This window comes from Mixophyes fleayi, chromosome 3 (assembly GCF_038048845.1).
Source record: "Mixophyes fleayi isolate aMixFle1 chromosome 3, aMixFle1.hap1, whole genome shotgun sequence".
NCBI lineage: Eukaryota > Metazoa > Chordata > Amphibia > Anura > Limnodynastidae > Mixophyes > Mixophyes fleayi.
Genome location: NC_134404.1, coordinates 220,815,582 through 220,828,431, shown reverse-complemented (window position 1 = coordinate 220,828,431; position 12,850 = coordinate 220,815,582). Strand labels below are relative to the sequence as shown.

General features: G+C 38.6%; 1 protein-coding gene and 1 long non-coding RNA gene across 2 annotated transcripts in view; one reads left to right on the top strand and one right to left on the bottom strand.

Annotated features, from left to right (window-relative positions):
* ARFGEF3 (ARFGEF family member 3) overlaps positions 1 to 12,850 on the top strand; it is a 109,361-nt gene that overhangs the window by 35,365 nt on the left and 61,146 nt on the right. The window contains exons 11-12 of the mRNA XM_075203138.1: positions 7,183 to 7,295; positions 9,737 to 10,650. Of these exons, the coding sequence (XP_075059239.1) occupies positions 7,183 to 7,295; positions 9,737 to 10,650 (1,027 nt within the window). The remainder of the gene's footprint in view (positions 1 to 7,182; positions 7,296 to 9,736; positions 10,651 to 12,850) is intronic.
* The window catches only part of LOC142144381 (uncharacterized), a 173,300-nt gene that overhangs the window by 109,720 nt on the left and 50,730 nt on the right, over positions 1 to 12,850 (bottom strand). The gene's annotated exons all lie outside the window — the stretch shown is intronic.

The window sequence follows — 12,850 nt, the reverse complement described above, 5'->3', positions numbered from 1 at the left end:
GTATTACTAGTAGCAAAATATTTAGTGATATATATATATATATATATATTGATAAAAACTGTGTCAATAAAATGCCAGCTCTGCCGCCAAGCCTCGCTATGTTTATTATATATTCAAATAATCAAGTTATACAGACAACAATGTGTTCTAATATCCTTGGCTTTATAGTTTCAATTTAGTAAAGTCCTTTTAGTTGTCTAATACATTCTCACAAATAAAGTTGTTACAACGACCTATATATTGACCAGTCTTATATCATTTATATATTACATTTGCTGGTAGAATGTATTAGATAGCTAAAAGGACTTTACTAAATTAACTATAAAGCCAAATATTGGGAACAGTTTTCCTTTATTTATTTTAATCAATTTAATAAAGATTGTTGTTTTAACTATGTAAATGAACATAAATCAGAGTGCCCCAGTTAGCCATGCTCTTTACTTCTTGTGTCTTGGAACCTACATCAGTTATACATGTATATAGTGCACCACCCAATATACAATATTGCTGCTAGTTTTGCAGTTACAATTAGAATCGGAAATGTGATTATCTGGTGCAGTGGTAATAATCTTAGTAACACTGGGAGTCTGCATGAATGTATTGCTCACATTATAAAAGTTATATAATGTAATTCTGCATATAGATTGCCCTATGTGACTATATAGCACTATGGTTTTAAAGTGAACCTGTTAGCCATGCAAAAAACCTTTCTGTAAGATGTAATGCTGTATTTTTCTATTTCTATTGAAAATTAAGTACATGTTCATTTTAATATAACTACAAATTATAATTTATAAATTTACAAATTACAAACTTAAATATAGAGGTGAAGTCTTATGAAGGAACCACATTCAAATATGCACATAACAGCTACACAAAACCACACATCTAGAAACAAAAGTCAATTTCATTTTACCGATGAAGGTGTTGAAATCTGACTGGAGGGTCCCAGAGGCCACAGTTCGTTTTAAGTGTTACAATATGACTCCCCCAGCTGACTAACATTGCTCATCATGTATTGTAATACATGTTTCCTTCACTGACCTCACTCAATTGACATATCTGCCGGCAGTGATTGAAAACATCACTGCATATTTTTTTATTTAGCTAATATTTGTAACAGCCCGGCTTTTGTGCTAGTAAGATTCTCTACATTGTGAAGGGTTACCAAAATTAAGAAGTACTCTTAATAGCTCTACAATTGTTACATAAGTATATTAAATTCTCGGGCATCTCTATAAGGCTATATACACACTGGAACTTTTTCGTCCAATCATCGTGCAAAACAGCTGACATACGACTGTTCATTCGGATGTCTGGTTAGTGTGTATAAGTACATGATGGTCAAAAGTCGCCCCAAAGTGCCAGTTGTCTGTTCATTTGCTTGGTATTCTCGTTCCAATCACCTTCCGATCATGTAATGTGTATAAATTTCCGATCACTCCACGACCAACTGGCGATAGTTCCTCAAGTTACGACTTCTTTGGGGGCTTGTGTATGTAAATTTCTGATGCCTGTACCTCTCCCATGTGGTGCGGAGTTCGCACGTCGCTTTATTGGTAATTACATGCTTCTAATAGTAGCTGTCTACTAAGTTGATGTGTATAGCATGTCTGCTTGTTTAATTATACACCTTTGTCAGTACAGTCTACCAGAAAAGCGCATAGCTTTTCTGTCTTGGTCTTTACATTGTAATCTGATGGCAAACCTGAACGTTGGGAAGCAATTTGTACTAATATTCTCTCACTAGTATAACATACACTGTATGCAAATGGAAACCTGCACGTATACAAACATTTTTATTTATTTTTAATGAATTGTATTATGATACCTTTTAATGATATTTGAGCATGCATCTTTTTAAATCAATGGTTTTATAGCCAGTCACACTGTTGGCAGAAAGGGCATTCCTCCAGTTTTACTAATACTACTGTATTAAACTGTATTAATCAGTTGGACTTGCTTTGGTTGGCACTTAATGGGTTACATTTTCTTTTTCGGTTGGTGGAGGTCAGGGCCATTTCTATCCACTTACTTTTCCTATTAACAATCGGCAAAGATTCTTTTCGTCTTCTAGCCTGTCACATGTTCTCATTCTCTAACAATTATACTGGTAACCAAGGCAACTGTGAAACCATTACAGTGGAACCATCACTGCTAGAAAGATATTTAGCAGTCAGTGCATGTAGAGTTACAGGATTGTTTTTGACAAATAATGCAACAAAAACTATTTAAACAATTATTTTTGCAGTTTAAAGGCCAAGGCACTAAACTTTAAGATCTAAATATCTCCAATATGAAAAATCAAATAGTAACATTCACAAATCTATATGTAAATGTTTCTGTGCCTTGAAAGAACTATAGATGCTTAGCATTGTATGTATATTTTGTTTGCAAACTAATATTCTGTAAATTCAGAATGAGAGACTGGCTGCGTCATTCAGACAGAAAGATATGTGTAAAAAAAATATCTTTCTCTGTGAACTAGAGCAATGGTGCTTAATTTTTCTTCAGCTTGAAACCCCAAGTGCCAGTGTGCCATTGTTCTGGAAACCCCAAGCGCTAGTTAGTGTGCCATTGTTCTGGAAACCCCAAGCGCTAGTTAGTGTGCCATTGTTCTGGAAACCCCAAGCGCTAGTTAGTGTGCCATTGTTCTGGAAACCCCAAGCGCTAGTTAGTGTGCCATTGTTCTGGAAACCCCAAGCGCTAGTTAGTGTGCCATTGTTCTGGAAACCCCAAGCGCTAGTTAGTGTGCTATTGTTCTGGAAACCCCAAGCGCAGGTTAGTGTGCCAATGTTCTGGAAACCCCAAGCGCCAGTGTGCTATTGTTCTGGAAACCCCAAGCACTAGTTAGTGTGCCATTGTTCTGGAAACCCCAAGCGCTAGTTAGTGTGCCATTGTTCTGGAAACCCCAAGCGCTAGTTAGTGTGCCATTGTTCTGGAAACCCCAAGCGCTAGTTAGTGTGCCATTGTTCTGGAAACCCCAAGCGCTAGTTAGTGTGCCATTGTTCTGGAAACCCCAAGCGCTAGTTAGTGTGCCATTGTTCTGGAAACCCCAAGCGCTAGTTAGTGTGCCATTGTTCTGGAAACCCCAAGCGCTAGTTAGTGTGCCATTGTTCTGGAAACCCCAAGCGCTAGTTAGTGTGCTATTGTTCTGGAAACCCCAAGCGCAGGTTAGTGTGCCAATGTTCTGGAAACCCCAAGCGCAGGTTAGTGTGCCAATGTTCTGGAAACCCCAAGCGCTAGTTAGTGTGCTATTGTTCTGGAAACCCCAAGCACTAGTTAGTGTGCCATTGTTCTGGAAACCCCAAGCACTAGTTAGTGTGCCAATGTTCTGGAAACCCCAAGCGCTAGTTAGTGTGCCATTGTTCTGGAAACCCCAAGCGCTAGTTAGTGTGCCAATGTTCTGGAAACCCCAAGCGCTAGTTAGTGTGCCAATGTTCTGGAAGCCCCAAGCGCTAGTTAGTGTGCCAATGTTCTGGAAACCCCAAGCGCTAGTTAGTGTGCCAATGTTCTGGAAACCCCAAGCGCTAGTTAGTGTGCCAATGTTCTGGAAACCCCAAGCGCTAGTTAGTGTGCCAATGTTCTGGAAACCCCAAGCGCCAGTGTGCCAATGTTCTGGAAACCCCAAGCGCTAGTTAGTGTGCCAATGTTCTGGAAACCCCAAGCGCTAGTAAGTGTGCCAATGTTCTGGAAACCCCAAGCGCTAGTTAGTGTGCCAATGTTCTGGAAAACCCAAGCGCTAGTTAGTGTGCCAATGTTCTGGAAACCCCAAGCGCCAGTGTGCCAATGTTCTGGAAACCCCAAGCGCTAGTTAGTGTGCCAATGTTCTGGAAACCCCAAGCGCCAGTGTGCTATTGTTCTGGAAACCCCAAGCGCTAGTTAGTGTGCTATTGTTCTGGAAACCCCAAGCACTAGTTAGTGTGCCAATGTTCTGGAAACCCCAAGCGCTAGTTAGTGTGCCATTGTTCTGGAAACCCCAAGCGCTAGTTAGTGTGCCAATGTTCTGGAAACCCCAAGCACTAGTTAGTGTGCCAATGTTCTGGAAACCCCAAGCGCTAGTTAGTGTGCCATTGTTCTGGAAACCCCAAGCGCTAGTTAGTGTGCCATTGTTCTGGAAACCCCAAGCGTTAGTTAGTGTGCCATTGTTCTGGAAACCCCAAGCGCTAGTTAGTGTGCCATTGTTCTGGAAACCCCAAGCGCTAGTTAGTGTGCCATTGTTCTGGAAACCCCAAGCGCTAGTTAGTGTGCCATTGTTCTGGAAACCCCAAGCGCTGGTTAGTGTGCCAATGTTCTGGAAACCCCAAACGCTGGTTAGTGTGCCAATGTTCTGGAAACCCCAAGCGCTGGTTAGTGTGCTATTGTTCTGGAAACCCCAAGCGCTGGTTAGTGTGCCAATGTTCTGGAAACCCCAAGCGCTGGTTAGTGTGCCAATGTTCTGGAAACCCCAAGCGCTGGTTAGTGTGCCAATGTTCTGGAAACCCCAAGCGCTGGTTAGTGTGCCAATGTTCTGGAAACCCCAAGCGCTGGTTAGTGTGCCAATGTTCTGGAAACCCCAAGCGCTGGTTAGTGTGCCAATGTTCTGGAAACCCCAAGCGCCAGTGTGCCAATGTTCTGGAAACCCCAAGCGCTAGTTAGTGTGCTAATGTTCTGGAAACCCCAAGCGCTAGTTAGTGTGCTAATGTTCTGGAAACCCCAAGCACTAGTTAGTGTGCCATTGCTCTGGAAACCCCAAGCGCTAGTTAGTGTGCCATTGCTCTGGAAACCCCAAGCGCTAGTTAGTGTGCCATTGTTCTGGAAACCCCAAGCGCTAGTTAGTGTGCCATTGTTCTGGAAACCCCAAGCGCTAGTTAGTGTGCCATTGTTCTGGAAACCCCAAGCGCTAGTTAGTGTGCCAATGTTCTGGAAACCCCAAGCTCTAGTTAGTGTGCCATTGTTCTGGAAACCCCAAGCTCTAGTTAGTGTGCCAATGTTCTGGAAACCCCAAGCGCTAGTTAGTGTGCCAATGTTCTGGAAACCCCAAGCGCCAGTGTGCCAATGTTCTGGAAACCCCAAGCGCTAGTTAGTGTGCCAATGTTCTGGAAACCCCAAGCGCCAGTGTGCCAATGTTCTGGAAACCCCAAGCGCTAGTTAGTGTGCCAATGTTCTGAAAACCCCACAAGAGGCATTCCCCAATACAGTGTATAGCATATCTTGCAATTGGGACACGAAAACAGATACTGGCATTCCAACTGGGGTCCTGACCAATTGTTAGCAGACCTCGCAACTAGAGGAAGTCAGGTGTAAGCGTCTTATAAATTCCCATTTCAGGCAGCATAACAAGCACCGTATGCACATTCTCAAAAGACAGAAGATTCTTAATAAGCTTAAACATTTTTTATAAGTACATAATAAAACAGAGTAAATCAGATTATATGTACATTTATCTGGAAGTTAATTATCCAGATAGTTAGAAAAAAGAAAGGAAATAGGTCAATAGCTATTGCTGCCTTTTGGTAGTGTTGAACATACAGACATGGGGCCTGGTTCATTAAGGTACTTAAATTAAGAAGTTTCTTATTTAAGTCTCCTGGACAAAACCATGTTACAATGCAAGGGGTGAAAATTAGTTTTCTGTTTTGCACATAAGTTAAATACTGTCTGTTTTTCTTGTAGAATTTTTGTAAATGTTATTTTCACTTTCATGTTGAGGGTTATAATGTGTAAATAAAGCTGGAAAAAGTTTGATTTATTTTATTTCAATTGCCATAGTGTAATGTGACAAAAGGTAATGATTTTTACAGGGTATGATGATTTTCTATAGGCAGTATATAAAGAATCTCTGCTTCCTGTCACTCTGTAATTTATCTACTTACTCTTTCTTATAATCAAATTATCTTACACATGATTATGTATTACCTTTCTACTGGTTTCTCCTAACCAAACATTTCACAATTAATATCTATTTTGAATGCAGCAGCTAGACCATACTTGCCATTCCAGGAGACTCCCGCATTTCACGTGAGTCTCCCTGACTCCCGGGAGAGCATGGAAATCTCCCTGATCTGCCCACTTCCTAGTGAAGTGGGCAGAATTAGGTCCAAAACACAGAGATTCACCGGGAATGTTTGGCCCCGCCCCGCTGTAAAATGACGCGTTTTGCGTCATTCCGTCACGGGGGTGGGGCCAAAATGACAAGCTTTTCGGAGCCCCACCCCCTGCGCGCCCACCTTCCCCGGGAGGCTCCCAGATCATACTTGCCATAAGTTGGCAAGTTTGAGCTAGACTAATTTTTCTTGCAAACCATTCTGATATTGCTGCTTTACTCTGCCAGTCCATAACTTGGTTGTCTGTAATTTACCAAATCCAATATAAAATACTTCTACTAACATACAAGGACATTATAAAAAAACTCCACTAACTTAAATATCCTCCCTTATCTCAACATATCTCCGAATTCAACCCTTTTGCTCTGCCAAAGATCTTTATCTCTCAACCTCACTCATTACTTGCCCCCATTCTAATTACAGGACTTTATCTCTGGGCTGTGCCCTATCTGTGGAATTCCTCCCTTGTGCAACAAGACTTTCCCTTAGCCTGGAAACATTCAAGTTTTCCCTGAAAGCTCACCTCCTTTGGCAAATACCTTCTTAACTTCCCTAAACTATTCTACTCGATTACCACCCCTCTACGCAGTTCACTCAGATCTCACTAAGCTAGTATTTTTTTTTTGCAATCTGGCTAGACCAATATGCAAGATTTAGCACAAAACTCAACTCCTACTTCTCCATAAACTGTAACCTTGCCAACAAGGAGCACCGTTTACCTCTTTATCTGTCTGTTAATATCCAATTTTGTTTTATTTCCAATAATAAAGTGCTGCTTAGCATGCTGGTGCTACTTAATTAAGTGTTAATAATATATATTAAGTGACAACAGACCTTTTAAAGCAAATATCTATGTTCATGGCATTCTCATGTTACATTGTTGACCTTGCTTTGAGATGCTTTCAGGCAGAAAACCAGTGGAAATTTTCACACAAAACACACCTATTGTACACACTGTCTGTACCATCCGGTAGGTTCGCTATATTATTCTGTTATTATAGCAAAGTGGTCCTGGCTAGGTAATGTGCATATTATCCACACCGGAATGATCATAATGCAGGTTTACTTATTAGGCTGCTTGTCTTCTGACTCCTAGATACTCAGCAGTCCTCAGAGACTTTTCGACCTTGCAGGGCCGTGCACTTCTGAACCAGAAACAAGAAAAAGATCAATATCAAAGAGGAAGTCACATCTGGACCTGCTAAAGTTGTGAGTTCACCTACTGGTATTTACTTCAAACCTTGATTATTTATTTATTTTTATCTCAAGGGTTTTGTGTATTATGCCATGAAACCTGCAGAAGTTGCTCTACATTACATAGCATATTTATTTTATGTGGTTATTACATTTTTTCTTATCTTTAAATTCTGTGCTTTTATCATGCAAGCTCAACCTTGCCCATACAGACAGTATTATTGTCATTTTATTGAATTTATCATTGCCAGAGCTTAGTTGTAAAGATTATCAAATGAGTGCAGTAATATGTTATTTGTCTTTCTTTTTAACGCTAGAATATCTGAGAATAATTTATCGCTACGATAAGAAACTATATATATTGAGCTAAATATGCGCTAATTGATTGATAAATAGGCCCCTTAATATTTACAATTTGTCAAAACAGATTTATTTGTTCTCCCTTCTGTTTTTATAAATCACACACTATTTCACAGGACTCCATGAGGAAATGTCTATGTATTTCATGGATAGCTTATATGTATTATTTTAAGTGTTTCTCATTGAATATTTTTATCACAAAGTCCCATTCACAAATCGTGACTAATTTCAAAGCACCTCTTACATTGCTCTGTATGATTTAGGATGATGCAATCCCCAGCATACATAGTACTGTATAAGCTGAGTTTTTTTTGTTTTGTATTGTATTTTAGTTACTTTTTCTTGCTGTATATACTATAGCGATACTGTTTGCACAAACTAAGCTTAAAGGGGTTTCCAGCTAAAAACATGTATTTTCCCCATGAATAGAAGGAAGGTGGCACTTATAATATGATACAGCAAAGTAGATTAGTTATTTAAATTCTTTAAACTGCCATTTTTTTCTTGTACTTTATAATAGAACAATGGTCCCGGCAAGACAATATTTTGTTGGACAGGATGCATTAATAATCTTCTTAGGTTGTATTTTACACTCAGAGAAGAAACATTGCTGACATTTCCACACAGCACCAGAGAATATAGGATTAAAACCTTCAGTTAGAACCATTGTGCCTTTGTAGCTAGAATAATACTATGTAAAATGATTTCCAACAGCCCCAAGAACCTTAGCAAGGATTCAGTCACAATTTCTTCTAATAAACAGTTGCTTCAGTCTTCTATCTCTTTAGTAAAAGATATGAAGGACAGCTAGAAAGCAAATGATTTGCTAGAAGTGTTGGGGTTCTTTACCTATGTTAACAGAATAACCACCTGTAATTGAATAAGTCAGTCAGCAGTTTATCAAATATCTATAGTAATGATCGATCGGAGCACAGGATAAGAGACCACACAAGTGTCTGGTTTCCAAACTGAAACTGCTTTACTCAAGAAATAAATCATATAATTATACATAACAGTTTTTAGGGGTATAGAAGTGTAACAACCAATTAGAAGTTTTAGAGGCATAGAAGCAACCAATTAGAAAACAGCAAATTATGAATACAATAAGCTAATGATACATTATGCGTATTCTGCAATTTGTAAGTTTTAAACAAAAAACCTTCTTATGTTTTTATCTTCTCATGCATTTTCCCACCAGTCTAAATGTTACTTTCCATAAAACATTCAGCTGTGCGTCCTTGGCTTGTCCATATTCGCTGAGAACATCTTTTGCAACATTTTTTGCAAAACTTCAATCTTTGTCTTTTCTCTTTCTAAGTACAATATCTACTAATTTCTTTTAAAGCTATAACATAATGATTACTTATATGGATATATCATTTTATTTTGCAAACTCTCACAGAAGTAGTGGGTGTAATTTATGTAATCCTAAATTATTTATGATTTATGTTTTCATCTTTTTCACAGTCTATTTCCCTTTACTTAGTGAGAATACAATTCTCTCTCTACGATTAATGAAACATCCGCACAAATGTTAAGTACATTCTGTACACAGTACCACTGTTAATCTAGCCACTCCTATCTTGGTTATCAGAGAAGTGCTGATTTGCTAGAAAGATTGCCTGCTCACTTTCTGATTGAACATGACAGGTATTGTGCTATTATTATGTAGGGCAAAAATCATTCAGGTAAATGTAATAGAATAAAATGTTTTCCTTTAAAAATAATCCCAGATAATTGGTCTGAAATTTTTTGTCATGATGTAGACATTTGTTCATCTATCGTATGATATATACCTACAGTAAATTATAAGGACTATAGAAATCATTGAGGTATGGATTACAATATTTTGCACAGCGTTAAATTAGAAGCTGACCTCAAATATACTTATCTACAATAGTACTTATTCCTAAAATGTACAAGGGTTCTATAAGGGTCTTACACCAATGTTAAATATTATATATTGCTAATAGGTTTTTAAAGCGTTTTATACATATCATTTATGTACTCCGTAATGCTCTTTAAGGCATGTTCATTTTAAACTTTCAGGTCATGTATGTCAATTAGTATTTTTATTTTGTTATTTTATGTTGTAGGATTATGGATGGGATGGCAGAGGCATGCATTAAAGGAGGCATTGAAGCTTGCTATGCATCAGTATCATGTGTTTGTGCCTTGCTTGGAGCGTTAGATGAACTGAGCCAAGGAAAAGGTCTGAAAGAAGATCAGGTCCAGCATCTCCTTCGACGTATTGATGAGCTCAGGGATGGAGCCGAGTCAAGCAGAGAGTCCATGGAAATTAATGAGGCGGACTTCAGGTGGCAAAGGCGCATTCTTTCATCAGAGCACACACCTTGGGAGCTTCAGACAGAAAAAAGTCCAGATATTAGCATTAGTGTTACCACAGACACAGGACAGACCACATTGGAAGGAGATCTGGGGCAAACTACTCCAGAGGACAACGTGGATGGACAAGGAAATAATTTACAATCCCCAGCTGTCCAAGATGATCGTAATAAAGATGCAGAGTTAGAAGTTGTAGATCAACCAGATGTTGTTCAAAGGAGTCATATTACAGTTTATCCAGACATAACAAATTTTTTATCAGTTGATAGTAGAGCAAGATCTTATGGCTCAAGATACAGTGAGAGTAATTTTAGTGTTGATGAGCAAGATCTGTCTAGGACTGAATTTGATTCCTGTGATCAGTATTCAATGGCCGCAGAGAAGGATTCTGGTAGATCTGATGTCTCAGACATTGGGTCTGATAACTGTTCCCTGGCAGATGAGGATCAGACCCCCAGGGACTGTCCTGGTCATAGGTCATTACGGACTGCGGCTTTGTCTTTAAAGCTGCTGAAAAACCAAGAGGCAGATCAGCACAGCGCTCGACTTTTTGTGCAATCTCTTGAAGGTCTTATTCCACGACTTTTGACACTGCAGAGAATGGAGGAAGTTGATTCCACTTTGCAGAACTTTGCTTCAACATTTTGTTTAAGTTTGCAAGCTGGTAATTATCAATAATTAATCCATTCATTAAATTAAGAAATAGCTGCACTCTTGTACTCGTATTAACCAGTGATATGTCATAATGTTTCCTAAAATACAAGTTTCCTTGCAAAAAAAGAGCTACAAATAACTTTCACATATACATACGTAAAAGTATCGGGAGCTTATCAAAACTGAAGATGCTGTATTTTGAGTGATTGTAGAGAAATATTTTTCCCATGTACAGAAGACATTATCAATGAAACTAGCCAGTTGCCCTATGTAGCCAAGAGTGTGGTCCCAAAGTGAGAGCATTGTCTGATAATCATTAGAATAGATTAGACCAGACATGTCTGTAAATGCAGATAACCACTGTCTGCCTGTTATATGCAGTCATACTTCAGCCACACTAACAGACTCTGAAGCGCTCGGCCCGAGAAGAAAGACGGGTGCACGTATCGCCAGCCTAGGCCTATTGTGAATCCAGCTTCTCTTCCTGAAATGGGTCATGACCCAGAACAATACACTTCACTCAGCTACATATGAAATGTATATCCTACATCAGTATATAACAAGTAATGGCATGGCATAGAATTGAAAATAATACATAAATATTACAAGGTGTCTTTTCACATTGGACCAACTTGTATTTTACTTGTATTTGCCCTTTAAGAACAGTTATACACTGGGTCAGAGTTTATTGCAATAAACATTTAGCAATGAAGTATATTAAATATACGAGCTAAACACAGCACCCCATTTTGTGATTATGACTTGATATTGAAATTTGCATTTTTACAAAAGTAAAAAAGCTGAACTAAAAGTACAGCTTATTATTACATTCACTTATAGTTCTATTTTCTCCTGTTTTACTTCTAATTTGACCCTTATTTATGTACTATTTATGTAAGGAGATTTCACAGCTGCTCTTTTTTCAGGTTATATGACTTAATTTTCATAGCACAATCATGGGAGAATCTTTAGAGGGTCCATGGTCAAGTGCTGGAGGTATTGGCACCCTTTGGGGGGAATCCCTCTCTAGTATAGAAATTTCATGCGTGTAATGTAATTTTTTTTAAAATCCAAATTTAGTCATAGTGACCATGTGCCCATTCAACACAGTTAATGACTTTTTTTTTTGTCAACTTCACCACTACCCTGGAGCAAGAATTAACATTTTGTGTGTTGAATGTTTTATGAACAGCTGTACACATTTTATATTAACAGCCTATCCTGGCATGCAATCCATCTGATGTGGATTCACCATGTCATCAAATTAATCATAAAGCTAGAAATTTGGCTAAACATAGCGTTTTTGATGAGATATTGGCTGGTACAGGGAAGATAATTATGGGTCCTTGTTTGTATACAACAAGGATTGTGTTATGAAATAAAAGAAAGATACATCTACTGCACAATTGAGAAAAATATTTATGTTATAAATATCTTTATTACCATAATATTTGACTTTGATGCTACATCTGGGTGTCACTGTTTCATTGGTGCTCTGTGAAGAGCAGATGTCAAAATGTCATGGCCCATTCATTCTTGTGGATGGAAATTTTGCAGAAGAGTAATTGGAGGTCATTTATTCAACTCTTGAATCTTATTTAAATCTCATGTCTAAAATCTTGTTTTGCATGTGGGCTTAAACTGAGGGTAACAAGTACATCTAGCCACACGTTTATTTAGGAATGCCCTCTGATATGCCCATCTCCTACCATTAGAACATACAAAATTTTACATGCCTCTTAATTCTATGCATTTGTATAATATCAACCACTTTAATAACTAACTCTAATGTCTGTACGAAGGTCAGGACCATTGCATTATTAATTGCAAGTTACAATCTTGCTTCCCAACTTTCTGAATTTAAGGGAGTTTGCTTGATGTTCCAGTAGAGGGGAAAGGCGTGCCAAGCATATAGCACCCCTCCACATTGCCAACATGGCATGACTATGCACTTTTTGGTGCTGTGTACACAAGTTGGCCTGATTTGCACCAGGGCAATGTTGGGGGGTATGTATACATTTAAGCTGAAGTACACTTGTTCTTCCAGCCCCCACCTTGCACATCCATGCAAAACCCACTCCCCAATTTCACTGCAGTGGTTATTAGCAAATTCCCCTCTGTTTAACATTGTGGTGCCTAGAAGTTCAGCTGGGAATATGTCACATGACTCTTTAAACATCATACAATTATATGATGGTTTATTTTTTTTG